Here is a 27,972-nt window from a genome sequence, read left to right as displayed (position 1 = left end):
GGGCGATATCCATTTCCTTTGGGAATATTATTAGTGGCTGGGAAAACAGATAGGAATTTTGGCAAGGAATTGCAGGGTCATTGGGAGTGGGGTTATGATGTCTGTTCAGCTTTTTTTTGAGAGGAGATATCTACATCCCAAATAGCACCCTATGCCCTATATAGTACACTGCTTTTGCCCAGAGCCCTATAGCCCCTGGCCTAGGGTGCCATTGGGAGCGCATCCGAGATGACTAGCAAAGTCAACTTTACTGTACTGTAACAGGTGTGGCGAACAAGACTCCTGCTACGGCAACATTACACTCAATAGATGTTTTCAGTTCACACCTACCTTACCTCATGTTGAAGGGGTTTAAAAGGATTTCTCTCCAATCATTCTATGAAAAGCCCATTCCTTTCATCTGTAGCCAATTGAGGGATTACATGATAAAACCTGGCAAACCTATTCTAAAGCTGTACATGGTTACTTTCAACAGGCTTTAATCACTGATACACAGTGCAGGTGGACCACCACTAGTGTGTAACGTGTCTGCGTGATCCACCAGCCCTGTTTTGACTGTAGGGTTGCAAAATTCCAGTAACTTTCCCAAAACCTGGTTTTGGATGATTCAGGTTTCCAGAAAACCAAAGGAATGTTGGGGAAATTACCCGCGATTTTGCCACCCTGGTTGACTGACTGTTGTTTTGGTTCTGCCTCCCTCAGAGCCCAGAACATGTTCCGCCAGGCCATGCGTTCCCCGGTCATTATGTTCCACGTGGTTCCCAACCTGATGAAGGCCCAGTACGAGCAGCTGTCACACAGCGAGAGGAACCCCAATGTGGCCTACTCCTCTGGACGCTTCAGCCCCGACTCCCTAGCTAGCGAGAGAGGCAGCACCACCTCAGGCCTGGACCACACCCCACAGGTCTCTCTCTGTTTTTCTATATTCGCTGTCGTTGCTTTTAGAATGCAAGGCACATTCCTGTGAAAACAGACAATAAAATACTGTCTTATCTTAATTCACAGTCCCGTGGTCCCCATCCCCACCCTCAGCAGGGCGACGCCTACACCCCTCTACCCCACCCCCATGGTGGCTCCATGGGCAAGCCCCCATCCGGCCACGCCCCCTCCCCTCACAGGGTGCTCAACTCAACCCCCACGGCGGGCTTCACCAAAAAGGTTGGCAGGAGACTCAACATCCAGCTCAAGAAAGGTCAGCATCCATCCCACACACACACACACACACACACACCTAAAGATCAGCATCTGTTTAACCTCAGGAGGGCCGTGAGCTTTTCCTGACTGTGGCCATCCCAAGGCCCAGAGTTTTTTTTTGTTCAGGTCAGTTCATGTGGTCAGGAAAAGCTCCTGGTCCTACATATTGAATGGTCGGAAATCCATTCTTCAGAGGTGGTTTGTGATTAGCCCGACAGAGAAAGCATCGCTGTAATCCTCTCCAGCCATGGTGGGTCTGAGAAAATTGCATTCTTTCCTTCCCTTATTCTAAGAATTTAGCTTCTCAGCCTCTCAGAAGAAGAATAACTTGTGTTTAGGTTTGTGTGATGAAGTTCTATGAATAAATTATTCTTCTATTTGGGACTTCAAAGAAGATGTTGTCAGATTGTTTGGTTCAAAAGATATATTCATATTATTACTGTCACTTCAAAATAAATACATACAGTACCAGTCAAAAGTTTGGACACACCTACTCATTCAAGGGTTTTTCTTTATTTTTACTTTTTAATAATAGTGAAGACATCAAAACTATGAAATACCACATACGGAATCATGTAGTAACCAAAAAAGATTTAAACAAATGAAAATCTATTTAATATTTGAGATTCTTCAACGTGCCACCCTTTGCCTTGATGACAGCTTTGCACACTCTTGGCATTTTCTCAACCAGCTTCACCTGGAATGCTTTTCCAACAGTCTTGAAGGAGTTCCCACATATGTGCTGAGCACTTGTTGGCTGCTTTTCCTTCACTCTGCGGTCCAACTCATCCCAAACCATCTCAATTGGGTTGAGTTCGAGTATTGTGGAGGCCAGGTCATCACCAGGTCATCACTCTCCTTCTTGGTCAAATAGCCCTTACACAGCCTGGAGGTGTGTTTTTGGTCATTGTCCTGTTGGAAATCAAATTATAGTCCCTAAGCACAGACCAAATGGGATGGCGTATCGCTGCAGAATGCTGTGGTAGCCATGCTGGTTAAGTGTGCCTTGAATTCTAAATAAAACACACATTGTCACCAGTAAAGCACCATCACACCACCTCCTCCATGCTTCATGGTGGGAACCACACATGCGGAGATCATCCGTTCACCTACTCTGCGTCTCACAAAGACACGGTGTCCGGAAACAAAAATCTCAAATTTGGACTCATCAGACCAAAGGACAGATTTCCAACAGTCTAATGTCCTTTGCTCGTGTTTCTTGGCACACCTGTTAATTGAAATGCATTCCAAGTGACAACCTCATGACAGCTTTGCATTCTCTCAAACTGCATCATCAAGGCAAAGGGTGGCTACTTTGAAGAATCTCAATTATAAAATATATTTTGATTTGTTTAACACTTTTTTGCTTACTTTTCTTAATGTTTTATTTAACTAGGCAAGTCAGTTAAGAACAAATTCTTATTTACAATGACGGCCTACCCCGACCAAACCCTAACCCGGACGACGCTAGGCCAATTGTGCGGTGCCCTATGGGACTCCCAATCACGGCCGGTTGTGATACAGCCTGGAATCGAACCAGGGTCTGTAGTGACGCCTTAAGCACTGAGATGCCGTGCCTTAGACCGCTGCGCCACTCGGGAGCTTTATTGCTACATGATTCCATACGTGTTATTTCATAGTTTTGATGTCTTCACTATTATTCTAGAATATAGATTAAAAAAATAAAGAGAAACCCTGGAATGAGTAGGTGTCCAAAATTTTGACTGGTAGTCTACGCTTCTCATTGCTCTTTTAATGAACAGACACACACATCAGAATCATTCAATGTAGCCTTAAATGTCAATAAAGATGGCCAAAAGGCCTCCCACTTTTGCCTGAAACGGTAGAGAGAAAATGTGTACCCGATCCAGATTGATCCATTCATTCCTATTTCAACACATCTCTGGAGTGTATGTGGTGACTGACAGCTGGACAGAGTTGGCACAGCACAGGCCTCTGCAATAGGAGACACACGCAGGCAGGTAGGCAGGCCATAGGAGACCAGTTGTATGTGCCGGCACGGGCACACAGAGGGCTTGTTGCTAGGCAGCCAATCGTCTGCGTAGTGTACACTGTGTCAAAAGGCATGTTGAAAATCAACGGGCCGCTCCGTATGGCACACTAGCACTGTGTAGGGATCTCTTCACTGCCTTGGCCAGGTATGATGGATGTGTCCCAAACAGCACCCTATTCGCTATAGTGCACTATTTTTGACCACGGCCCATAGTGCTCTGGTCAAAAGTAGTGCACTATGTAGGGAATAGGGTGCAATTTATACAGTCCCCACAGACCACATTCAGGTGTGTATCATACTATTAGGTTTTTATTCACTTCCTTTTGAAAGGAGGCCTACATAAACATAGCACTGTTAATAACATCCACGGCCTCTGGATGTTTGTTGTGTTTTGAGTGCAGCAGACTGAACCTTGTTTGGTGGATAGATTTAGTTGGTTTGTTGACATCTTAAAGGGATACTTCAGGATTTTGGCAATGAAGACCTTTATCTACTTCCCCAGAGTCTGATACCATTTTTATGTCTGTGTGTGCAGTTTGAAGGAAGTTGCTTACTAGCTTTCAGCGCAATGACTGGAAGTCTATGGTAACAGCTAGCTTTTACCATAGACTTCCAGTCATTGTGCTAATGCTAGTTAGCAATTGTGCTAACGCTAGTTAACAACTTCCTTCAAACTGCACACGCAGACATAAAAATGGTATCCACGAGTTAATCTGACTTTGGGGAATTAAATAGAGGGCTTTTTTTGCAGAAATCCTGACGTATCCCTTTAAGATGTCAACAAAACAAACTCACTGGCCTTTTCACAAAACCCAAACTCTAACACAATCAATCTGGGGTATTAGAAAGACTGAGCTAACGTGTCTTGAAAGATCCAGTGTACCATATGAAACACATTAATGTTAATGCCATTTACCGGTAACTATAATACGTGCCCGTCCTATGGTGGGAAGTTGATTGGCTTATTGACATGGAGGGGATTTAGATTGCTCTGAAACAGAATCCTCAGAGAGTTCTGGAATCGTCTCTGTGTTTGCCTTGCTTGCATTACCATACACAGCTCAGACAGTGAGACAGAGGGATTAGGCTTGGCAGACATTCTCCTAATGATCGGACTGTGGTGCCGGCGGGAGAGGAGAGAGGGATACCATCCTCAACCTCTGGACTCTGGATTCAGGCCGGGAGGATTCCGCAGGTCAACACTGAGACAAAACGCAATCTTTCATACTAGCTGTCCAGAATCCTTCCCATGTTGCATTTTCACTTTGTAATGCCTTATGGCCATGTCTGAATACCCATACTTGCATTGTAAATAGGCTTTTTGGGTATGCGAATTGAAAACGTTTTATAGTAAGTGAAATTTCGAACATTTAGTATGCTTTAAATGCCAGGATGTCATAGCCATTTTGGCTTTACATCTAGAAATCGCTGCGTGCTATTGAGGAAGAGAATGGTCTTTTCCGACCCATGTGTTTGACAACAGCTGATAATCAAGAGAAGGGGTCGCAAAATGAACAGATGGCGGGAAGCAACGCAATTGCAAATTAGATTACACATTCTCGGTATGGGTGAGCCTAGTATGTTGATATTTGTTGCTTACTGCGTACATTTCCACTAAACGGTATGATCTAAATACTACAAAGTATGATTAATACACAGTATGTCGTTTTAGTAAGTAGTAGGCAAGACAGATTTCAAACACAGCCAGAATGTCTTGCTGCTGTGTAGATCTGACTGTACCTGTGATATGAGGGGAGTCAAAATGTGACAGGCATTCTCGCGTGTACACATCCTCCTGTTTCGTCCCTTAGGTCCAGAGGGTCTGGGTTTCAGCATCACTTCGCGCGACGTCCCCATCGGCGGCTCGGCGCCCATCTACGTGAAGAACATCCTGCCCCGAGGAGCTGCCATCCAGGACGGACGCCTCAAAGCTGGAGACAGGCTGCTGGAGGTGAGACCTGAGACCAGGGGATACATCAGTAAAACGCTCTCATTGTCTGGTCACCCTGTTTCTAGATCTCTGTTCCCAGTGGTTTATGTTGTGTTAGCCTCTAATACGGTGTGACGTCTGGCACGTCATGTTGTTTAGGCTCATAATAGTGTCTTGGTGGGATCAGTTTAAGTGAATGGCAGCGTGTTCCTCAGTGTGGGATTTAGGGGTCAAAATCGGAATGTGAATCTGTATGTTACTAATTGCCGTATGTGTTCCAGGTAAATGGAGTGGACTTGGTTGGTCGGACCCAGGAGGAAGTGGTCGCTCTGCTGAGGGCCACGCCTATGGGAGGAGCTGTGGGGCTGGTGGTGCTACGACAGGAGGAGACCTTCCTGGTAGGTGTCTCTGCTCCCCTAACACCGCAAACTCTACATTCCCTCCTCTCTAGGATGCTTAGAGTCCCCGTTTGTCATAATGTCCCCTACTCTCAGGAAAGTGTGTGTGTACATCAATATGCATGTCTTTGGGACCTGTGGTTGTGTGCGTCTTATACCCTGTCACGGTTAATCTCCCAAGTTCCCCAGTAAGTATTGTGTTTTCCTTCCATTCTCCTCCTCACACAACATGCCAATGCAGCATGCAGATTGATTGTGCTACTCTGTCTCGGCGCTACTCTTTATTATCCTGGGGCACGTCCCAAATTACATCCTATTCCCTACATAGTGCACTACTTTTGCTCAGAGCCCAATGGATCCTGGTCAAATGTAGTGCACTATGTATGGGGTAGGGCACCATTTAGGACGCATCGCATACCCTGATCCAAGTATTCTCGGTGGGAACCTGTAGCGCTCCGCTCCCTCAGACCAAATTGGATAGATTGATTGATGGATGGGTGAGAAAGTGGGCAGGTTAGGGACAGACTGAGAAATGCACTTGTTGTTGGGTGGAATATCAATCAGATTCAGAGCCCACACAATAGGTCCTGTTCAAAAGTAGTGCACTAAATAGGGAATAGGGTGCCATTTGAAACGCAGCCATGGTATGTTGTCAGAGTGACTAGAGGGTGACTACTCAGTTGGAGATTATAATGGCTCATGCCATGTAATGTGTTTATATAGACACTTCGTGTGTTTTAATTTGTTTTAATTGAAAGGTTTTGTCAATACACATGTTTTTTTAATGAAACAACACATCTGGGGTTCCGTTAGTGTGTCTGATGAAAGGAATAGGGAGAGTTAATGCTGGTGTTATTGCTGAGGTCTAAATCATAGTGTCTGTGTTCCAAATGACACCCTATTACCTACATAGTGCACTACTGTTGACCAGGGTCCCATAGGGAAAAGGGTGTTCTATTTGGGACACATCCTCCTGAGTGAAAGAAAGGCTCTGGACTAATCAAAAGATGAGTATTGATCCCGATGAGTCCTGGATGAACGCCCCTGGGCTCAACATCTAACTCAGCCCAGCCAGAATGATTGGCCCAGAGTGACAGCCAGCCAATAGGGTGTGTGCGTCTTCAGTTGTAATAACTGTCACTGTTGGTGGAGTTGGTTGAACCTGCTGTTGGGTGCTGGTGCTGATGGCTGGGACCCACTAATGGTGAGAGGAGAAAACTCTGGCCCATTATTATCACAACAGGGGGATTTAAGTGCTACTCTGTTCTATAACTCAGCCTGGCGCAACAGCCAGGGTGTTAAAGAAGCATACTGATGGTTTGGTTGGGAGATCGTATAGTAGCCAGTGACTTGGGTAGTAAATACTGATCAACCTCAGAGGCACGCTCCAAATGGCTCCCTATTCCCTTTATAGTGCACTACTTTGACCAGGGCCCCTGGTCATAAGTAATGGACTTTGTAGGGAATAGGGTGCCATTTGGGACGCAAGCTCGAGATATCTGTCTGCTATCTCGTCTGACACACATGACGGGGGGGGGGGGGGGTATAAATATTACACAGCGGAGAGAGAACCGCTTCTACCCCCAGGGGGAACACAGGCCTGGTTCTTCTGACTCTAGTAGTGGGGAAGAGAGCAGCAGCAGCTACTCTGAGTTATTCCCAGCCCCCAGGCGATGATTACTGATATGCTGGTAATATCCACAGAAGGGCTATAGTGGTACATGTGAGTATGTAGTTTGGTAAAGAAATGCACTCTGTTGGAATGTGTGAACACTGGGTAGCCCACTTCTACTGCACAGTCTACATTAGGTCAATGGATGATGATTATTAGACGGTAGTTTGGATTTCTGTCAGTCTACTCCAGGGGTATTCAAATGTGAGCCTGGAGGTCCAGAGAACTGCTGGTTTTCTGTTCTACCTGAACAATGAATTGGACCCACCTGGTGTCCCAGGTCTAAATCAGTCCTTAATTAGAGGAGGAAGATGAACATCAGCAGTGGAACTGGCTTCACGGTCCAGATTGGAATGTGCCTGACGTGCTCCTCCCTCAGTTAGATTTGATGTACAGTATTGCTGCTAACATGTGTAATTGACTACTGTTGTTTCTTCTGACCCCCTGTTTCCTCTAGAATGCAGAGCCCCAGATGCAAAGCCCCAGAGATTTGGTAAGAGTCACTCAAACCCTATGTTTACCTGTTACCTGTCCCCTACACTGAGTCAGTGGAGGCTGGTGAGGGGAGGATGGCTCATGATAGTGGTTGAAATGAGTGGAATGGTATCAAATATAAAGAAACCATTCATTCTCTTCCAGCCAATACTTTGAGCCTGTTCTCCGCTAATGCCACCACTGTCCCTGACCCACCCACCCCACCTCGGCTGCTTGAGTAGAGGGGAACTTACTTCGTCTAAAGAAGGGGGAGCTCCATGCATCAACCTACACTGGCATAGAACATAGCTGTACTCTCAACAGTCCTTTGTAGTGTAAAGGACGGCATACAAAACTCCCAAGACTATGCACGTCACTTCTAGTGCAGTTCAGATTGTCCTCTGCTTTGCCTGTTAGTAACGTGGTAGATATTTTCAGGTGTGTAAGTGTCAAGCGTCGACCGTTGTCAAAAGTGATTAATGTATGATGGTGTGCAGTCAAACTAAATGTACTTTATTGCACAATTCTGCATGTCCCGTTATGCACTGAGTTCAGTAGAGTACTGTAGAGAAGGGTGTATTTTCACTACTTGATAATCTGCTCAGGGACACGCCCAGTGATGCAGTGCCATTAACAACCTGGCCACACTCATCGATGACTTTCTCTGAATGCGGTCGAATGCTCATTGTGCTATTTGACTTTGTTTGGGGACATTGGGAGACCATTTACATTGCTTTTACGTTGCTCTCAACTGATGAGAGAGACCTCATCATTGACTGATCCACTGTGTAGTAGGACTGTATTTAAACATAGAATTGGGTCCTTGTTGTTTTCACCACCTCTTTTTTTTTTTTTAAATGACATTTTATTTATTTTGTTGAACCTTTATTTAACGAGGCAGAGGGTTTGTTATTCTGGGTTGTTATACTATCAAGGTGATTCGTTATGAACTATGTCAGCCAGCCATTCTCAAGCTTTATTGACCAGCTAATTTGGTGCTTCTGTGACGTGTTCAGTTTGCTGCTCACTTCCGGCTCCTCGGTTGGAGAGCGAGGTAGCAGCCCAGAGTGGGCGTTCCACGTTCCCTGTGCTCCTGTGATACCTGACAGCTGCCTGCATTCATGATTCTTATAAGCGCGGTCGGTGGCCAAATGGAGAACGGTCTCGGTTATGATCCCAGCTGGCATATCAAACCCATTGTGCCTTCGTCTCCTGATGATCTAACTATGGGTTTACTGCAGGGTGGTCCTTCCCCCCAGTAAACCATTCATACCAGACCAGGAGGTGTGTCATGGCTGTTGTTAGAACGGCCTCATTTGGATCGGCTCCGGAGTGTTATCGTTGTGCTCAGATGAGACACAATCCAGAGTTGGGCACCTTAGATCCCTGAGTAATCTCTCACTCCTGTGTGATTCTACAAGCCTCGCCAATGAATTCCTTCATAAAGTTGGCCTACACGTTGTACACCTTAGATCTCAAGGCTGTCTCTGTCTCTCTCTCTCTCTGTCTCTCTCTCTCTCTGTCTCTCTCTCTCTCTGTCGCTCTCTCTCTGTCGCTCTCTCTCTGTCGCTCTCTCTCTGTCGCTCTCTCTCTGTCATTCTCTCTCTGTCTCTGTCTCTCTCTCTCTCTCGTGTATGATTTTACAATCCTCGCCAATGAATCCCTTTGTTCTCTCCTTCCCGGCATATTCCCTCCATAATGGGCTCCACAATTATACACAGCAGATGTTATCTCTTGTTAGAGGCTTTGTTCCACACAACTCTCAACAACACATGAACTTCACTGTTCTGTTGTGGTGGCAGGCAGACAGCAGCACTGAGGCTCTGATACTAGTACAGAACATGGGCTCTGGTCAAAAGTAGTGCACTATATAGGGAATAGGGTGCCATTTGGGAACCAGTCTGTGTTTCCGGGTAGGAGACCGTTTTAGCGCATTAGCCCCCCCCCCCCCATCTCATCTGAATGGCCCTCCTCCAGTAGCTGGATGGAGGGAGGAAGGCAGGGTGGGATGGAGGGAGACTGGGGGACGGGGGAACAAAGCTAAGAGCTCCACACGCCAAACGGCACGCTCTCTCTGTACTGGACCAATTAACCCGAGGCCTCACTTGAAGCCATAGCAGCCTGCATCCACTCTCCCATCCCCCCTCTCACTAAAACAGGTCGAACACACAGAGACAATAGGCAACATCACCTTGACCCTCCACATGAATTAGCTCAGCACTTTGGCAACGTTAATAATTAATAAACGTAAAGTCGCTGTTAATAATTGATTATCTCTGTGAGGTGGGGGTTGGGCGGTCTGCCGTTACCCAGAGGTGCATGCTATTGTTGACACTATGGGGGCTGTTGACACTATGGGCCCTGGTCAAAAGTAATACACTATATAGCCAATAAAGTGCCATTTGAGATGCACCCATGAACAAGGTTAGTTGCCACTCCTGCTGACATTTCTGGGGTTTGTTGCTTGTGTGGCATTGGTACCATGGAAAGACGAGGCCTGCGGTGGTCTCTGGTGTGTGGAATGTAACCACAGGTCTGACTGTTCCCCTCTCCAGCGTTGCTCGGTGAGGGAGGCCGTGTCGGCCACGGAGCCCCACTGGCTGACTGAGGTAACCACCCACAACAGTGAGTGCGTCCCAAATGGCACCCGTGTCCCTATGTAGTGTGATCCTGTAGTGCACCATACAGGGCAAAGGGTGCCATTTGGGACGCACCCAGTGCCTCCGCATGACATCATCCCTCTGCTCTGTGGGACTGAATCAATCAGGAGCCATGAAGCAAAGGTAACACGTTGGACTGTTGTGCAGCATATTGAATGAGAGTCAGTTGGGCTGTTCATTTGGGACTGCCTAAGTAACAGTAAATGTGGCCGTGGGTGGGTATGCCCTGTGATCTATACGCTCTGTCACTCTGTGCTGATTTAGGAAGTAACTGCCTTTTCACCTGCCGTCGCAGGGCAACACTGATCTAATACATGTAGGCTACGTCTCAAATGGCACCCTGTTCCCTATATAGTGCACTTCGAAACATGGCCCATATGGCTTTGGTCAAAACTAGTGCATTATGGCCTCCCGAGTGGTGCAGCGGTCTAAGGTAGTGCTAGAGGCGTCAGGACAGACCCGGGTTCGATCCCAGGCTGTGTCGCAGCCGGCTGCGGCCGGGAGACCCATGAGGCGGGGCACAATTGGCCCGGCGTCGTCCGGGTTAGGGGAGGGTTTGACTGTCTGGGATGTCCTTGTCCCATCGCGCTCTAGTGACTCCTTGTGGCGGGCCGGGCACAGTGCACGCTGACTTCGTTGCCAGTTGTACGGCGTTTCTTCCGACACATTGGTGCGGCTGGCTTCCGGGTTAAGCGAGCAGTGTGTTGGACATTAGGAAATTGGGGAGAAAAAGGGGTAAAAAGTTGTTTTTTTAAATAAGCAGTGCATTATATAGGGTGCCATTTGCAATACACATTAGTGTAAATCCACTGCTAATAATATCCGTAATAGCTGATATCATTGTGAACTTCTTGTTCTGGTGGTATTATTAGTTACACTGAGTTACAGATAGTTGATTTTGAAAAGGCATCCGTGCCAGTTACCATGTAATGTAATGTAAAGCCAAGCCACGTTGATCTATGGTCACACAGACACATTTTCGACTCCCTCGACTCCGATGAATAATTGTTGTGGCTCTTTCTGCCCCCGCGCTCTGCCTCACGCGCGCGCACACAGTGTTATTTGTGCCCCCGTGCAGATGCGACTGCATTCATGTCTCTAGTGTGTGAATGTATGAGTCAATCAGAAGGCCCAGTGACTCTAGTGGAGAACAAGCTCTTGCCTTAATTAAAGTGATGTTTCAAGCTGCCACCTGTTCCTGCGTATACAACACGCTGTGACTGGGAGCAGCTGCTAGCTGGGTAATTGCCATCACACAGCCACAGTATAGAGGAGGAAGAGGCCATGGATGGATCTGGAGTCTCATTCTAATCTGAAGCCATTCTAATCTCGTGTGTACTGCGCGAGATGTGTGGATGTTTAGGCGGATCAGGCAGGGGCTGTTGCTCTTTGTGAAAATGCCTCAGAGATGGGAGTTATTTAAAAAACACATGACCTCGTATAACGGTGATTATGCAGGACTGAAAGGTGACGTCCTTTTCTTTGCTCACAGTTCCACTGTGTTTAATGACTCGCCCTCCGTGAGGAATGTGACAGTGTGTGTGTGTGTGTGTGCGTGCGTGCGAGTCTCTCTTTGTGCACTGCACACACCTCCACATCAGTCTGTCTGGACGCCTCTGTCTATCCCCCAGGTGTTTGATATTCATGGTCTATCAGCATGCGGTCTAAGGCAGATAGTGAGAGAGAGAGAGAGAGGAGAGCTGCTTTAAAAAAAAAGAGCCTCAGAAGCGTTCAGGGCTCTCCACATGGGCTCCCTCCAGCAATTACATCCTCCACTGCCTCCTCATCTCTCCTCTCCTCTTTGCGCTTTTAATTCGTTTCAAGTGACTTTTTGATTCAATCAAATCGACAGGTTTGTTTGGGAAAGTTGAGAGCACGCCTCTAATCGCTTCAGGTGATGCTGTTGGGAGCGATCGGGGGCGTGAGTGAGGCCAGGGGTGTGTCGGAGCCAGGGCCGTAGGGGTTGAGATTAGGGACGGGAGTGGAGGTGCCATTTTATTCACTCTGTGGAATACAAAGCACCTTGCAGCCTGGGTTGCTGAGGAGAGGAGGGGAAGAGAAGGCAGTTCTGCAATTGTGTTACACATGGATTCATCCTCTCTCTCCCTCTATCGCTCTCACTGTCTCTCTCTTCCTCTGTCTCTTTTTCTCCTCTTTCTCTGTTCTCTTTCTCTCTATTCCCCCGCCCGCTCCCTCTCCTTCGGTCTCTCCACAAAGTAATTCAATCTCTCTCTGCAAACAATGGGAGCTAATGAATGTATGACACTGAGCTTGATTATGACTGCATTCATTACACATGCACATAATTGCTAGTAGTTTAGTGTGCAGATTTATTCAGAGGACAGCTGTCAATTGACAAAGCAGAGAGAATAGCTTTTTTGTTATTCAATGAGGCTCAGGCACCTGTTGCATTTTCTGGTATACTGTATGTGTCTGCTTCTGTGTGTAGATAATGCTCTTAATTGTATAGTGTCTTTTGGGGGCCTGCGAGGTGATCACAGAATCAAATCAAAATTGATTTGTCAAATGCTTACTTACGAGCCCTTCCCAAAAATGCATTAAAAAAATATTGAAAAATAATAACACAAGGAATAAATATAAAATGAGTAACGATAACTAGGCTATATACACAGGGTACCAGTACCGAGTCGCCGTCTCGGGGTACGAGGTAATTGAGGTAGATATGTACAGTACATATAGGTAGGGGTAAAGTGACTAGGCATACTTATTGTCATCAGATACTCCATTCTTCTGACAATGTGTTTAGTCACAATGTCAATGTAGGCTCTGCTTTGCTACAGAAGACCATAATACATTCAGAACACCGACTTGTAGGATCTCTATGACAGACAGTGTATCCAACCTTTGCCCCAAGAACTCCCAGTGACACACATGTTCATGCTGAAGTTTTCTAATCTGTAACTAAACTCATAGATGTGAGTTGGTCATCCCATAGCTCCTGATGCTGAAGAGCGTCGGAATCAGCATAGCTGCGTCCCAAATGACACCCCTATTCCCTACAGTACCAGTCAAAAGTTTGGACACACCTACTCATTCATAGGTTTTTCTTTATTTTTACTATTTTCTTTGTAGAATAATAGCGAAGACATCAAAACTATGAAATAACACATATGGAATCATGTAGTGACACAAAAAGTGTTAAACAAATCCAAATATATTTTAGATTCTTCAAAGTAGCCCCCTTTTGCCTCGGTGACAGCTTTGCACACTCTTGGCATTCTCTCAACCAGCTTCATGAGATAGTCACCTGGAAAGCATTTCAATTAACAGGTGTGCCTTAACTTAATTTGTGGAATTTCTTTCCTTAATGCATTTGAGCCAATCAGTTGTGTTGTGACAAAGTGAAGGGTGGTTACTTTGAAGAATATTAAATATATTTTGATTTGTTTAACACTTTTTGGTTACTACATGATGTTATATGTGTTATTTCATAGTTTTGATGTCTTCATTATTATTCTACAATGTAGACAGTAGTAAAAATAAAGAAAAACCTTGGAATGAGTAGGTGTGTCTAAACTTTTGACTGGTACTGTATACAGTATAGTGCACAAATTTTGACCAGGCCCTGGTTAAAAGTAGTACACTATGGAGGGAATAGAGTGCCATTTGGGACACTAATCTTGTATTCGCCTATCAGTAGATCTCACAATAGCAGAAATGATCAGTGACACCATCCTTTCTCCCTTCCTCCGTTCTAGAAGGTTGAGGAGGATGACCTGGTGTTGACCCCTGACGGTACCAGGGAGTTCCTGACCTTTGAGATCCCTCTGAGTGACTCGGGGTCGGCAGGGTTAGGGGTCAGCGTCAAGGGCAACCGCTCCAAGGAGAACCACGCTGACCTAGGCATCTTCGTCAAGTCCATAATCAACGGAGGAGCTGCCTGCAAGGTGAGTCTCCCCCCCCCCTTTAGGATTCCGATGTTCATGGTCATATAAGTAATGATGTATTTTCTGGAGTTTATCTGCCTATTGGCATCTTCTGTCTATCAGTTCTGATTTGACAGTGAACTTCATTGCTTTTTCTGCTATTTGTTATTCCACTGACAGTGCAGTAACCTTGGTGCCAGTCTGTTTCTTGCACTCTAGCCTACTCTCTAGGGAATTAAGTAGCCTGGGTTTCACTCGTTGTTCGGTGTGACAAGGAGTTGGCAAGATGACGCAAGCAGATCTGGGACCAGATTAACAGCACTAGTGCTATTGCGTTGAACAGCCTGATCGTGGGTGTTGACTGATTCTGATCCAGCGTGTCATATGCTGTGTGAACAGGATAGACGGCTGCGGGTCAATGACCAGCTGATAGCGGTGAACGGGGAGTCATTGATAGGCAAGACCAACCAGGAGGCCATGGAGACGCTAAGGACGTCCATGTCGGTGGAGGGCAACAAACGCGGGACGATTCAGCTGATAGTGGCCAGGAGGGTCACCAAACGCAGTGAGGTAAGCCTAACCATCCCTTTGGGACAGCTGTGGAGATTATTGGACTAACACCAGTCTGAGGACAGGCTCATAGTAATGGCTGGAAACGGCATGAATGGAAACGTGTCCAACATGGTTTCCATGCATTTGATACCATTTCTTATATTCCATTCCAACCATTACTATAAGCCGTCCTCCTCTCACCGGCTTCCACTGAATAACACACGTGTACGCTGAAATAACTTTGTAACCCACAGGGAGTCTGTGTGATGGTCGGCTTTTTGGAGGCAGCAGCTGATAGCGCTGTGGCTCTCCGTCCTCCTTTCCTTAGTTACTGCCAATGTATTGTTTTGTCTTTTCACATGTTTAATTACCTAATTAAAGATGCATATTTTTTTATGACTGCATTCTGTTTTGTGTATGCGTTTGTTTAGCTTATTTATAAATAATGTCAAAAGACAACCCGTCACAAAGATGCCTTGAAGTTTGAAGTTTTTCCAAAAACACTTGATACAGTTGTTCAGTTATCTTTAACATACACCCTCCCACATGTAGTCCCCATGTTAAATTCCAAAGCCAGTGACACGTTCTGGACTGGAGAGCTCTGCTATGGATAGGATTTAAAGAACAGTTAGTCAGGTGGGTCACAGCAGTTCACACGACATGAGTTGCGTCCCAAATGGCACCCTATTCCCTATTTAGTGCACTACTTTTGAACAGGGGCTCTGGTCCACAATAGTGTGCTATGTAGGGAATAGGGTGCCATTTGGGACGTAGACGCGCTCTCGTCTTAGCCTCCATGACCCGGGGTCTAATGGGGTAGTTGGTGACGGCTGGCCAACAAAGTATTTTTTTCATTTCAGTGTCATGATATTGGTACATACTCAAGACTATCCTGGCTTGATCACTTCTCTATCTAGTGTACTGCACTGCCCACTTTCCAGCAGTGTGTTGTTTGTAGTGTGAACTGTACGCCTCCATCCCTGTCTCTGCCTCTTGCTACGGTACATGTCAGACCTGAGATGCCCATGGCGCAGCTGGTAATTTAGCGCAGCTGGTAACTTAGCAGGGGCTAAGGGCTGAGCTGTGTGTTGCAGTCGGGGCATGCTGTGCTGTGGAGAAGCCAGGGGTGAGAGCAGAGAGCACTGGCCTTGAATGAGGTACAGACACACAGGGGAGACTCGTCGATATCTGCGTCACAGATACAGCTGAAAGGATGGCTTGGACTAGAGCATTATGGTTATAGGTGTCTATGTAGAAGAGGAATTATACTTAATTGATCCATTTCCCTTGCGGTCCACAGAGTATGTGATGTACCGTGTCTTCAGAATGTTTTCGTACCCCTTGATTTATTCCACATTTTGTTGTTACAGCCTGTATTCAAATGGGATTTAAAAAAAAAAAAAAAATCATCCATCTACACACAATACCCATAATGGCTGTCCAAACAGCAAGTTACAAGTGATCAAATCGGATTATTGTGTGTTCAGACAGCAGTCATTTGCTGGCATGGTTATGTTAGTTGTCATAGTAACAACAGGTGTATGCGCAGTGGTGTAGGCTGATTGGTGTTGGTTAGGGGTGTCAAAATCATTCCACGGAGGGACTAGTGTCTGCTGGTCTTAGGTTTTTCCTTTCAATGAAGACCTAGACAACCAGGTGAGAGGAGTGCCCCACTCATTAGTGACCTTAATTCATCAATGCAGTACAAAGGAGGAGTGAAAACCCGCAGTACTCCTTGGAAAGAGTTTGACACTTGGTGCTCGTGGTTCCTATCACTCAGAAGATAAGTAGCAGGCGAAGATGAGAGCAATGCCTGCCATGGATGTTCCCCAGTTGCTTTGAATGTTCAAAATCAGAGTGTAAGAACACTTTTTTAAAGCCTCAAAGGATAAGATGATCCAACTTTCAAAACACTATCTTTTTGGCTAGCCACAGCAGTCAAATTGCCAAAGGGTTTCCCAAACTCGGTCCTGTACGCCTGCAGTGTACAGCATTTTCACATTATTATGATGTATTCAAGCTCTTGTCAAGTTGGTTGTTGATAATTGCCAGACAGACATGTTCAAGTCTTGCCATAACATTTCAAGCTGACTTTCAGTCAAGCTGTAACTAGGCCACTCAGTAACATTCACTGTCTTCTTGGTAAGCAACTCCAGTGTATATTTGTCCTGGTGTTTTAGGTTACCTAGGTGTCTGGCTAGACTGTAAACTCTCCTTCCAGACTCACATTAAGCATCTCCAATCCAAAGTTAAATCTAGAATTGGCTTCCTATTTCGAAACAAAACATCCTTCACTCATTCTGCCAAACATACCCTCATAAAACTGACCATCCTACCGATCCTCGACTTCGGCGATGTCATTTACAAAATCGCCTCTACTCAATAAATTGGATGCAGTCTATCACAGTGCCATCCGTTTTGTCACCAAAGCCCCATATACTACCCACCACTGCGACCTGTACGCTCTCGTTGGCTGGCCCTCGCTTCATACTCGTCGCCAAACCCACTGGCTCCAGGTCATCTACAAGTCTTTGCTAGGTAAAGCCCTGCCTTATCTCAGCTCACTGGTCACCATAGCAGCACCCACCCGTAGCACACGCTCCAGCAGGTATATCTCACTGGTCACCCCCAATGCCAATTCCTCCTTTGGCCGCCTTTCCTTCCAGTTCTGTGCTGCCAATGACTGGAACGAACTGCAAAAATCACTGAAGCTGGAGACTCGTATGTCCCTCACTAGCTTTAAGCACCAGCTGTCAGAGCAGCTTACAGATCACTGCACCTGTACATAGCCCATCCAACTCCCTCATCCCCATACTGTATTTATTTATTTATCTTGCTCCTTTGCACCCCAGTATCTCTACTTGCACATTCATCTTCTGCACATCTATCACTCCAGTGTTTAATTGGTATATTTTAATTACTTCACCACTATGGCCTATTTATTGCCTTACCTCCCTTATCTTACTTCATTTACACACATTGTATATATACTTTTTCTACTGTATTATTGACTGTATGTTTGTTTATTCCATGTGTAACTCTGTGTTGTTGTATGTGTCGAACTGCTTTGCTTTATCTTGGCCAGGTCGCAGTTGTAAATGAGAACTTTCCATAAAAAATCTGCCGTTTCCAGCTACAATAGTCATTTACAACAATAACAATGTCTACACTGTATTTCTGATCAATTTTATGTTATTTTAATGGACATAAAATTTGCTTTTCTTTCAAGAACAAGGACATTTTTCAATGACCCCAAACATTTGAATGGTAGTGAACATGAGAACATCTCTCTCCCTCCCTCTCTACTGCACCTGCTGTCTCGACCTCTGAATGCTCGACTATGAAAAGCCAACTGACATTTACTCCTGAGTTGCTGATCTGGTGCACCCTCTACAACCACTGTGATTATTATTTGACCCTGCTGGTCATCTATGAATGTTTCAACATCTTGAACAACGGTCTGGTCTTAATGGCCATGTAGTGCTATAATCTCCACCCGGCACAACCAGAAGAGGACTGGCCACCACTCAGAGCCTGGTTCCTTTCTAGGTTTCTTCCTAGGTTACTTCCTTTCTAGGGAGTTCTTCCCTAGCCGCTGTGCATCTGCATTGCTTGCTGTTTGGGGTTCTAGTCTGGGTTTCTGTATAAGCACTTTGACAACTGCTGATGTAAAAAGGGCTTTATAAATACATTTGATTTGATTTGACAACTAAAACAAGCCCATATTTATAATATCTGACTAGGCGGAGTCATCTCCTTGTATGTCTAAGATAAACAGTCATTCTCTGTTGCTGAGCAAGAATTGTTCCTCTAATGGTGGTGTCGTGGCCCAGCCTGAGCCCAGAACCTTCTTGGTCAGGGATGTGTGTTTTGTGAGAAGTATTCAGTTAGTGTTGTTAGGTGGGCCCCTCTGGCCCCTCTCCCAGAGTTTTTATTTTTTCTTCTCCAACTGTTGTCCTCACACCACCACCTCGATGTAGAGTTCCACATCGCTCCTTGCCCTAGTTCCACAGAGACGAGCCTAGCTTATCAGGAGCTGAGACTCAACTGTTGCCCTTTACCTACTTCCTTACAAATAATCACATACAGAAATGCAAGAACATGTCTGGACGGATGGACACTGTCTGTCCTTCCCCTTTTCTCTGCAATAATGCACACATCCTAACCAATTATTATTGCTACTAAGAAGCTGCTATGCAGTTATAAACGGGCTCATGTAATTCAAATGGGCTCAAGTAAGTTTCCAACACCACTAAAGGGATGGTTTTCCCAGACCCAAATTCTGGACTAAAAAAAATGCTATTTCAATGGAGAATCTCCATTGAGAATACTTCTTCGTCTTACTAGGCATAATCTGTCAAGGAAACAGTCCCTGTAGTTCAAATCAATGATATAGGAGATTCTAAGTGCAAACAATGAGGGCATCCACACCATAGAGATCCTGTCATTTCTACTGATACGATGGAATTCTATGGTCCGTACACATTCAACCCCACTTCCTCCTCAGTCATGTGTGTTTAAAGGTGACATAGTCAGCAAATGGCCTATTTGTCCATTAAACAGCAGTGTGTCCGATTGACACCTGAGGGAAATGTCACTGTGCTGCTGCTCTCCTGTGGGGGGAATGTTGACAGCCGGTGTCTTAACTGCTATTGGAAATCCATGGTCATTTATCTAGCTAGCCGTGGTCGTGGTGGTGCTGCGGCTAATGTTAGCACCAGGCTAGCCTGCCTCTACCGGTCTGCCTGTCCCTCACGGAGGGGATTATTGTTATCTATAAATTAAGCTATCATTGTTGCTGCTATCCTACAGTGAGCGTGAAAGGGCAATAATGGGGTTGTGGCATTGAGCTAGTTCAAACTCTTTAAAGATTTAAGATTCAAGATTTAATCCCAATGTACCAAAGGGAGAATTTCGTCTCATACTGCACCTTCCCACTATAATGATTGTTTCTTCCAATATGTCATGTATTGACTGTACCCGACTTCTCACCCATCTATGTAGCTGGAGGCCCCTGGGAGCCCCCTGGGACCGGAGCAGACCCTCCTGAACTCCTCCCTGCTGGACGACCGGGAGCGTCGTATCTCCCACTCCCTGTATGGGGGCATAGAGGGCCTGGACGACAACCTGATGCCACAGCAGGCTCTGATGGGCAGGATGATGGGTGAGTCAGGTGACCCCATAGATACAGATGGAGGACTCTAGATGGATACAACCCGTTTTAGCATGGACATTTTTGTAAGAGCGGATGGTTCGGGCGCAACATAATTATAGTAATTTGTACACTGCAAATTGACTACAACTAAGCCCAAAAAGAGATTGTATTTGAAAATAACAATAATTTCATACCTTGAATACAGTGAGACACGATCACGTCTTTTTTTTATTTGTGGAAATACTTTCTTAAATAAATAAAACACATTTTTGGCTCAATTCCTGGTGATTTAAGTCTTTTTTTTTACCCAAAACTAAAATAGCCCCCAATTTTGGTTTACTAAAAACTTTGGGGGGGCCCCAAAAAATCCCTCGCGGGATGGTGTTGGACCGGACGTCTGTTGCTGACCCCTGCCCTATAGCTTCTCACACCCTGCTGGGTTAGCACCAGATCTGTCTGTCATTCACACTCTACAAACTGGAACCTAACACTTTTGATAACAGCCAATTAACACCTGAGCCAAGTTCAGATAATGTGGTATTGTTATTGGAACAACAAGGGCCAAATAATTAAAACTAAGAACTAATAAGACACAATTTCTGATGACTCCTACTGATAAAAAGTATTCACTTTTAACCATTTTATATACTAGAGAAGGTGGACCATGAGTGGGCTGGAATAGGTGCACCACTACCTCGTGTTGTAACATCTGGCCTTGCGGCTGGCTGGTTGCCATCTAAAGTCTATGATTGATTGAATCTCTGCCGCTCAGTTGTGGCCCCACCGTTAAAATCCCTGCCTGCCGTCCTGTCTCGCTGTTTGTCAGACCAAGGCCCTCACACACACACACACACACACACCTGGTCTTCTCTCTCGGGGTCGGCCTGGGGCTCTGTCAGAGCAGGCAAACTCCAAACAGAGAGCTCAGGGATTCACAGAGCACACACACACACACCCGCGCACCACTGAATCAATCAGAAGGTGCGCTGCACCATACAAGGGCCCCTGAGCTGTAAATCATACGCAACCTTTTCCTTGACATTTTCCGAGACATTAAGATCAGCTGAAAGTTGAATGGAAACTCAAAGCACAGTCAGTTACGCCATTTCCTGTGTTGACAAACCTAATCGTCACAGATCAAATAATCCACTGTAAAAACACATGTGGACCGCAGGGGGAGGTACTACTTTCTCTATTGGAGTAGCCCTAAACCGAATGTTGTTCTTACATTGCCATCCCTCTCATCTATATAGATAGCGTATGAGACCCATTATTAGGTTGTTACATCACTCTGCGTCCATCCACTTCCTTGATCAGTTTTTTCACTGTGAATCTATTGCAGGATATCTACATCCTGATACAGTCTAATGTATCCCAAGCAGGGTTGTTGTTGCACTGTCAGCCCATTTTAACATCAGAACAATGACCTGAATGTAATCTTTAGAGGCAGAGCATGTAACTGTTGACGTTCCAGGATTAAAGTGTCACCAAATGTTCATTGTGAACCATTAAACAACAGCTTGACGGTTATGTCTTAGATTTTCATCTTGGTTGCGTGACTCACTTGTGTGCCTTAATTTGAGTCATTCTGGTTAGAAAATCCCCAATTCCCATGGTTCATCGAACGCTGAGTGTATTTCTTCATTATGTCTTTGCATACCTAAAGAACTCAAAGCAGTTAGGAATTGTCTGTCAGGCTTTGTGTCAATGTCCGATTTAAAGTGGTTGGAATAAAGTTAAAGTCGTTTATAAACAGTATTGGGCAGTAACGGATTACATGCAACAGGGATTACCTAATTGTAATCAGCCCGGATGACTTAAAAAAATGTGTTAAACAGCTGATTACGTTTAATATTACTTCAACTAATATCAATAAGAACATTTGATACCACTTTGGCAGCCTTGCTGTCATTTCGCGCACCCTCAGGACTTCTCACATGCACTCAACTCGGCAAAATGTTGTCTAGTTGATCGCCCTCAAGGGTGGATGGCTTCTTTTTGGATTCCAGTTGATTGAATGAGTAGGTAAGGCTGCCAAACCATTTAAACCTGACCCACTGGTCAGTCATACAGTTGTCTGGACTCCATAGAGTTCTGCCTACTGCTTTGTAGCGTATTTACAGTGCACTTTCTGATTGTGCAAAATTTCAAACCGTGAATGCGGGAAAAACAGTTATAACAGTTGTTAATGTTGAGAAGAAGATGCTTCTCTGTAGGTTGACGTTTTATTCATCAACTCTTATATTGAACGAAGGGGCACTCATGTCGGCCGTTCACTGTGAGTGTAAAGGCCTATACATGACATGTGCTGTTAGATATAGGCCTATACATGACATGTGCTGTTAGATATAGGCCTATACATGAAATGTGCTGTTAGATATAGGCCTATACATGATATGTGCTGTTAGATATAGGCCTATACATGACATGTACTGTTAGATATAGGCCTATACATGAAATGTACTGTTAGATATAGGCCTATACATGAAATGTGCTGTTAGATATAGGCCTATACATGAAATGTGCTGTTAGATATAGGCCTATACATGACATGTGCTGTTAGATATAGGCCTATACATGACATGTACTGTTAGATATAGGCCTATACATGAAATGTACTGTTAGATATAGGCCTATACATGAAATGTGCTGTTAGATATAGGCCTATACATGAAATGTGCTGTTAGATATAGGCCTATACATGACATGTACTGTTAGATATAGGCCTATACATGAAATGTGCTGTTAGATATAGGCCTATACATGATATGTGCTGTTAGATATAGGCCTATACATGACATGTACTGTTAGATATAGGCCTATACATGAAATGTACTGTTAGATATAGGCTTATACATGAAATGTGCTGTTAGATATAGGCTTATACATGACGTGTACTGTTAGATATAGTCCTGTCAATTACATGGCAAACAATCAGCAATAATTAGGCTATATTTAGAGTTGGCGAACTAACCACCACCTCAGGTGGTGAATTAGTCCCACATGAATTATCCTAATGTGATATTTCTAAATGTGATATCTCTAAATAAAATAAAAAAAGTGTCGCTTTCATTACTCTGACGTTCTTTCTTGCACTGTACCCAATGATTTATCAAAACTTACTTGATAGGTCGATGTCCTGGATGTGGTGTTACAGACTTGTTTATTGCGTTATGTACACACTGTATTAGTATACTTATGAAATGCACATTGTTATATTTGGTCACATGTTTATTTTCCCTCAACTCCAACCTCATCTGATGCGTAATACAGATGTGGGTAGAGCAATGTCTACATAAGGGTGCAAATTATAAACATTCACAAAAGCTCTGATGCGTAAAGTCTGATAAAGAGCAGTGTGCGGGTTTCTTTTTTTTTCTCATATGCCTGGGTGTTTAAAGTCATTACGTTACTCATTTTGAGTAATCCAGAGGATTACGTTACTGATTACTTTATTTTCCATGTAACTGTAATCAGTAACTAATTACAAGTAATCCACCCAACCCTGTATATAAACCCGTATTTAATTCACTGGCGTCGTTTAACAGAGGATGAAGAACGGTGTTTGAATTCCAAATGGCACCCTATTCCCAAAAGTAGTGCACTATCAAGGGAATAAGGTGCAATTTGAGAAACAGACAGCGAATAAAATATTTTCAATGCAGTTCAACTATTCCCCTCCGTTACACTTTCAAATCCCTCTCCTCCCACAGTGCTTATGAACTATTAAAGGGAGAGTTCACCCAAATTACTATCCCTTTAATAATTACGTTTTTCCCTAAAAGAGTTTTGGAAGACACCCTTATCATTATCTGTTGTGTAGACTAACTTAGATGTAATTGCAAAATGTAGATTTCATCATAAATGGACATACCCAAAAGTAACTGCTGTTCATGTGTAATTATATGACTCTGACTTGCCAAAACTTGGACTGTTTGGAAAGAAGACATCTGGGAGATTATGAGGAAATGATCAGAAGATAGATAGCAGTCACATAGTTAACAATACACAAGATCAGAGTCACACAAAATAACTGTTTTTATTTTATTTTGAAAGTAATCTTTCATTGACAAGCTATAAGTAAATGATTGATTCCCAGAGCTTGAAACACATCAGATGGCTTCCACAATATGTGAACAAAACCCCCCCAAAAAATGGGATTGATAGACCTATCAACTAGAAATGGGCAGATGTTTTAGTAAGTGGTGTCAGGTGTGTTCACGTGACATTTCCAAGTGTCCCTAAACCTTTCCAAGTGACATATGTCTGTAAATTAGGTCATTTCAGTGCTATTACATATTTGCAATCCCTAAATGCTATTTGTTCAGTATAAAACCACATTTCTACAACATCAACCTCTCTCAAACATTGTGGTGGTGTCGGGGGACATACAGGGGATAACCAAGTGTTTTCATCATATTTTGTCATGCGCAAAGATAGTCACTCGATGGACATTCGATGTTGCCATTAAGTCATACTGTTATCATCAGATAACATCCAGCAATAGGCTAGTTTTGTTCCTACCAACCTAAGGATTAATTTCATACCCCCCTTGTAGCTATAGCTCAAACACAGGCCAAATCGAAGCTTACCTTGTAAGATGTTTGGTGAACACATTGTGTAAAATGAACATTTTAACTCTGAGCTGATGATCAATAGCGGTAGGTCACAGGCAGACAAATAAGACATCCTCATGATCTGTGGAGTCCCGGCTTTCAGTGTGAATCAACGTATTCCGTGTTTATTTTGATTATGCTTCACAACGCTAACCAAAATGTAGGTAGCAGCCATCTTGAAGTGAGGTCATTGGCTCGGCCTGCTAAATACATTTGTATGCACATATATGGTAGTAAGTCACACCAATGATTTTAAGGCGCAGATCAATAGCCAAGATACTCCACTTTCTGCAGACACCCTGCTTTTCCAGATAGGGGCTACCGTTCTCATACCAGACTGAATTGAATACAAAAATCCATTAGGGTCCCCAAATATGGGGACTTTACATTTAAGTGGTTTTAAACAGTGTCTGTCACACTTCGTCTCCTATCCAATGTCTGGCCATGTCATAGATTCAGACAGGGAGTTATTTTGAGATCAAATGAGCTTGGCACAGTTATACCTATCCCGCTCCTAGTTGTACCATCACCCCTGGTTACAGAGAAAACAAAGTATCCGTTCTGTCTATTAGATTACACATACAAGTATGGCACTAGACAGGGCATTACTTACAATTTCATATGTCATAGATTAGATTAAGTTTTTTAACCAAATGTTTTATTAGACGATGTTAGTGTGATGTTACATTACAATACTGTATATCAATTCATGTGAATTGGAAAACCGAAGTGAACTGTAATCGTAGAGATTAAAATTTCAGCCGACAATAAATCACCAGGCTGAAAATGTAGGCTGAACATTTTATTTTCATTCATCTTTATGATTACAGTTAACTTCAGCTTTCCAATTCACATGAATTGATATATAGATTATAATACTCATACTTTAACAGTTTTAAGTGTTTTGTTGTTCCCCAGGTCACTGTGAGTCTCATTGTTTGAAAATCACTGTTTTTCAAATGTTTAAACGTTTGATGATGTCATCGGGTAGAACTTTTTAACGTTATATTGTTTTCTACAGTACGTTGAAATGTGCTGTTTTTGCATATGTACACACTGGTTTGGTGCTGGTGATTATGAATATGAGGTTGAAAAGGGGGAGAGTTGCCCTTGCTCTTACATAAAGGTTAGCAATAAGTTAGTTATAGTAAATTATCTTCATGTGGATAAAGAAAAATACTAAACTAGAATCTAACTTAACCATCATAATAGGGATACATTGTCATAATGTTTTGTGAATTATTGTGACGTCAAACATTTACCTCTAGATATATTTGCAGTTTACTTTTATTGCCATTACGTTTGGAATATTGAGCACCCCCCCTCTGGTGACATTATTGGACTAGTCCCTCTCAGTGGTGTAATAAGCCATTTGCTCATGAGATTTGGCAATACCGATTTCCGTCTTGGTACCGCTATATATGGTACCATCTAGCTCTGGCAACATCATCGTTGGAGTAGTCCCCTCCAGTGGTTTTCACATCCACCTCCTTATATGAATGGATATTTCCAACCCCCACATTGTAGGCTGCTATTCCTCCTTTCAGATTCCTCTCTCTGTTCCAGTTGAACTTTTCCTTTATCTTATCGATGAATTCAATGAGATACCCGGTGGCCTCTTCAAGATGTTCCTCACTGTCCCATTCCCCCTTAGGATTCAGGTGTTTTCCACCGCTTGGGGTAATGTCAATGTGCATAAGCCCAAAGGCCCATTCCATAGTCCCCCCAGCCTGGTTTGGGGGTCTGTGGCCCTTATTGCTCTCCCACCCGCTCTCCCATCTCTCGAGATGATGCCACAGATTATAGCTGGGTGTATATCACACTTTATCGACGATGTCCTTGTACTTCGTCATGTCATCCAGATCATCCCCTTGCCATTTTGCCAGATGCGTCCTCCCCTGCAGTGTAGTGGTTTGCTCCTGCTGTCTCCCTTGAGGCACCAGTAGTTTCAACCAGCATAATCTCTCCGTGACGAGAGTTTATTAACCACCCTAAGGCTCTGTACAACAAAGGCAGAGTTGAGATATGGCTGACTTCTTCATTCAGTCGCACGGCTTTCTTCCGTGTAGCCAAGTGGTCGCCTCAGTTGAATGTGCGTTGACAGTATGCACACCCGCCTTCATTTTTTTATTATAGAGTAGACCTACCTGGATTGCTGTTCTTCTATTGGTTTGGGGAGTACGCATGATTTCCAGGAAACCGTTGCTCAGTTCATATAAGCCAAGCCCAATATGGGAATAGCTGAAATTGAACCACGACTGTGCAAGGTATAAAAACACAACCCAGGCTTGTTGCATTATTTTTGCTTCAGTAGTCGTCTATTGGCCAGGAGATACTGTGCTGCTTTCAGATTACATGCCGTCTGTCATTTCAGACTGAATTACAGACGGCATGAACACTGTCGGCTTGCTGGTTTGAAAAACATGCTATTTTACATCCAAAATTCAAAACAGAATAAGTACATCACTTTGAACCTCAATGCTTTTTTAGCTAGACTCTGTGATGTTGCTTGCCCCTGAGAATACAATGGCAAAATGAGTTAAAGTTGTATTGTTTTAGTTAAGACTAGTCATGATCTAGTCATAACAAAGGTTTTGTCTTTGCCGGATTTCTCTGATCACTTTCCCATTGTTGTGCAGACCTTCCCCACTGCTATGACAATTAGCTACAGAGGATAAGAGACTTCAATAAATTATTCTCTTCTTTAGGCAACGGCTCGTTTTTTCAAGAAGTGCACTGAAGGCAATTCCCCTGCTTTGCTAATTAGGCAGGTGGACTTGGACAGTGGAAAAATAACCTTCTCTCTTCTGCATCCCTCTTCTCTCGCCCAATTATTCTCACCTCTCGCCATCTCTCATTTCATCCGGCCTGCCTGCCTTTCTACTTCTCGGCTATTACATCCTGCTCCTCTTCTAAATTCACCGGTCTGTTTCCACATAGTCTCTGATAATTGCTTTTATTGAAGACAAGACAATTCTGTAAAGAAGCTGGAACTATTGTTCCTTTGCCCCAATGTCTGATTGTATTAGGGCTAGTGTAAACAGCCTTCATTTGAAGGTAATCCCACCAAGTCAGGAGCTGTGAGTTCTGTTCACCTGTCAGCACCATTGTTGTTGGTAGAAGAGTGACCTTGGCTTGGTCCACCAAATAAGTTTGAGGCTCTAATGGCAACCTATTCACTTTATAGTGCATTACCTTTTCCCTGAGCCCTATGGGCCCTGGTCAGAAGTAGTGCACTATAAAGGGAATAGGGTGACATTTGTTACCCATAATAACACTCTTACGTATGGATGGATGTCCATCCAGAAAGTTGATTTGCTTCTAGGAAAAAAGCATGAATGAAAGTTGATTTATTCATTGGGTTACTCAGTGCTTGCCACCCTCATTCAAACTCATCTACCATGGCATTTACTTAAAGAA

The 27,972-nt window shown here is 44.1% G+C and overlaps 1 protein-coding gene across 1 annotated transcript in view; it reads left to right on the top strand.

Moving 5' to 3' along the window:
* The window catches only part of LOC120055864 (partitioning defective 3 homolog), a 248,842-nt gene that overhangs the window by 133,440 nt on the left and 87,430 nt on the right, over positions 1 to 27,972 (top strand). Inside the window, exons 9-16 of the mRNA XM_039003891.1 lie at positions 703 to 904; positions 1,006 to 1,192; positions 5,020 to 5,159; positions 5,420 to 5,536; positions 7,666 to 7,701; positions 14,062 to 14,250; positions 14,629 to 14,799; positions 19,786 to 19,945. Coding sequence (XP_038859819.1) covers positions 703 to 904; positions 1,006 to 1,192; positions 5,020 to 5,159; positions 5,420 to 5,536; positions 7,666 to 7,701; positions 14,062 to 14,250; positions 14,629 to 14,799; positions 19,786 to 19,945 — 1,202 coding nt within the window. The remainder of the gene's footprint in view (positions 1 to 702; positions 905 to 1,005; positions 1,193 to 5,019; positions 5,160 to 5,419; positions 5,537 to 7,665; positions 7,702 to 14,061; positions 14,251 to 14,628; positions 14,800 to 19,785; positions 19,946 to 27,972) is intronic.

The sequence above is a fragment of the Salvelinus namaycush genome, chromosome 11 (assembly GCF_016432855.1).
Source record: "Salvelinus namaycush isolate Seneca chromosome 11, SaNama_1.0, whole genome shotgun sequence".
In the NCBI taxonomy this organism is placed as follows: Eukaryota; Metazoa; Chordata; class Actinopteri; order Salmoniformes; family Salmonidae; genus Salvelinus; species Salvelinus namaycush.
Note: the sequence above shows the minus strand (reverse complement) of the source record. Positions and strands in the feature narration are given on the sequence as shown.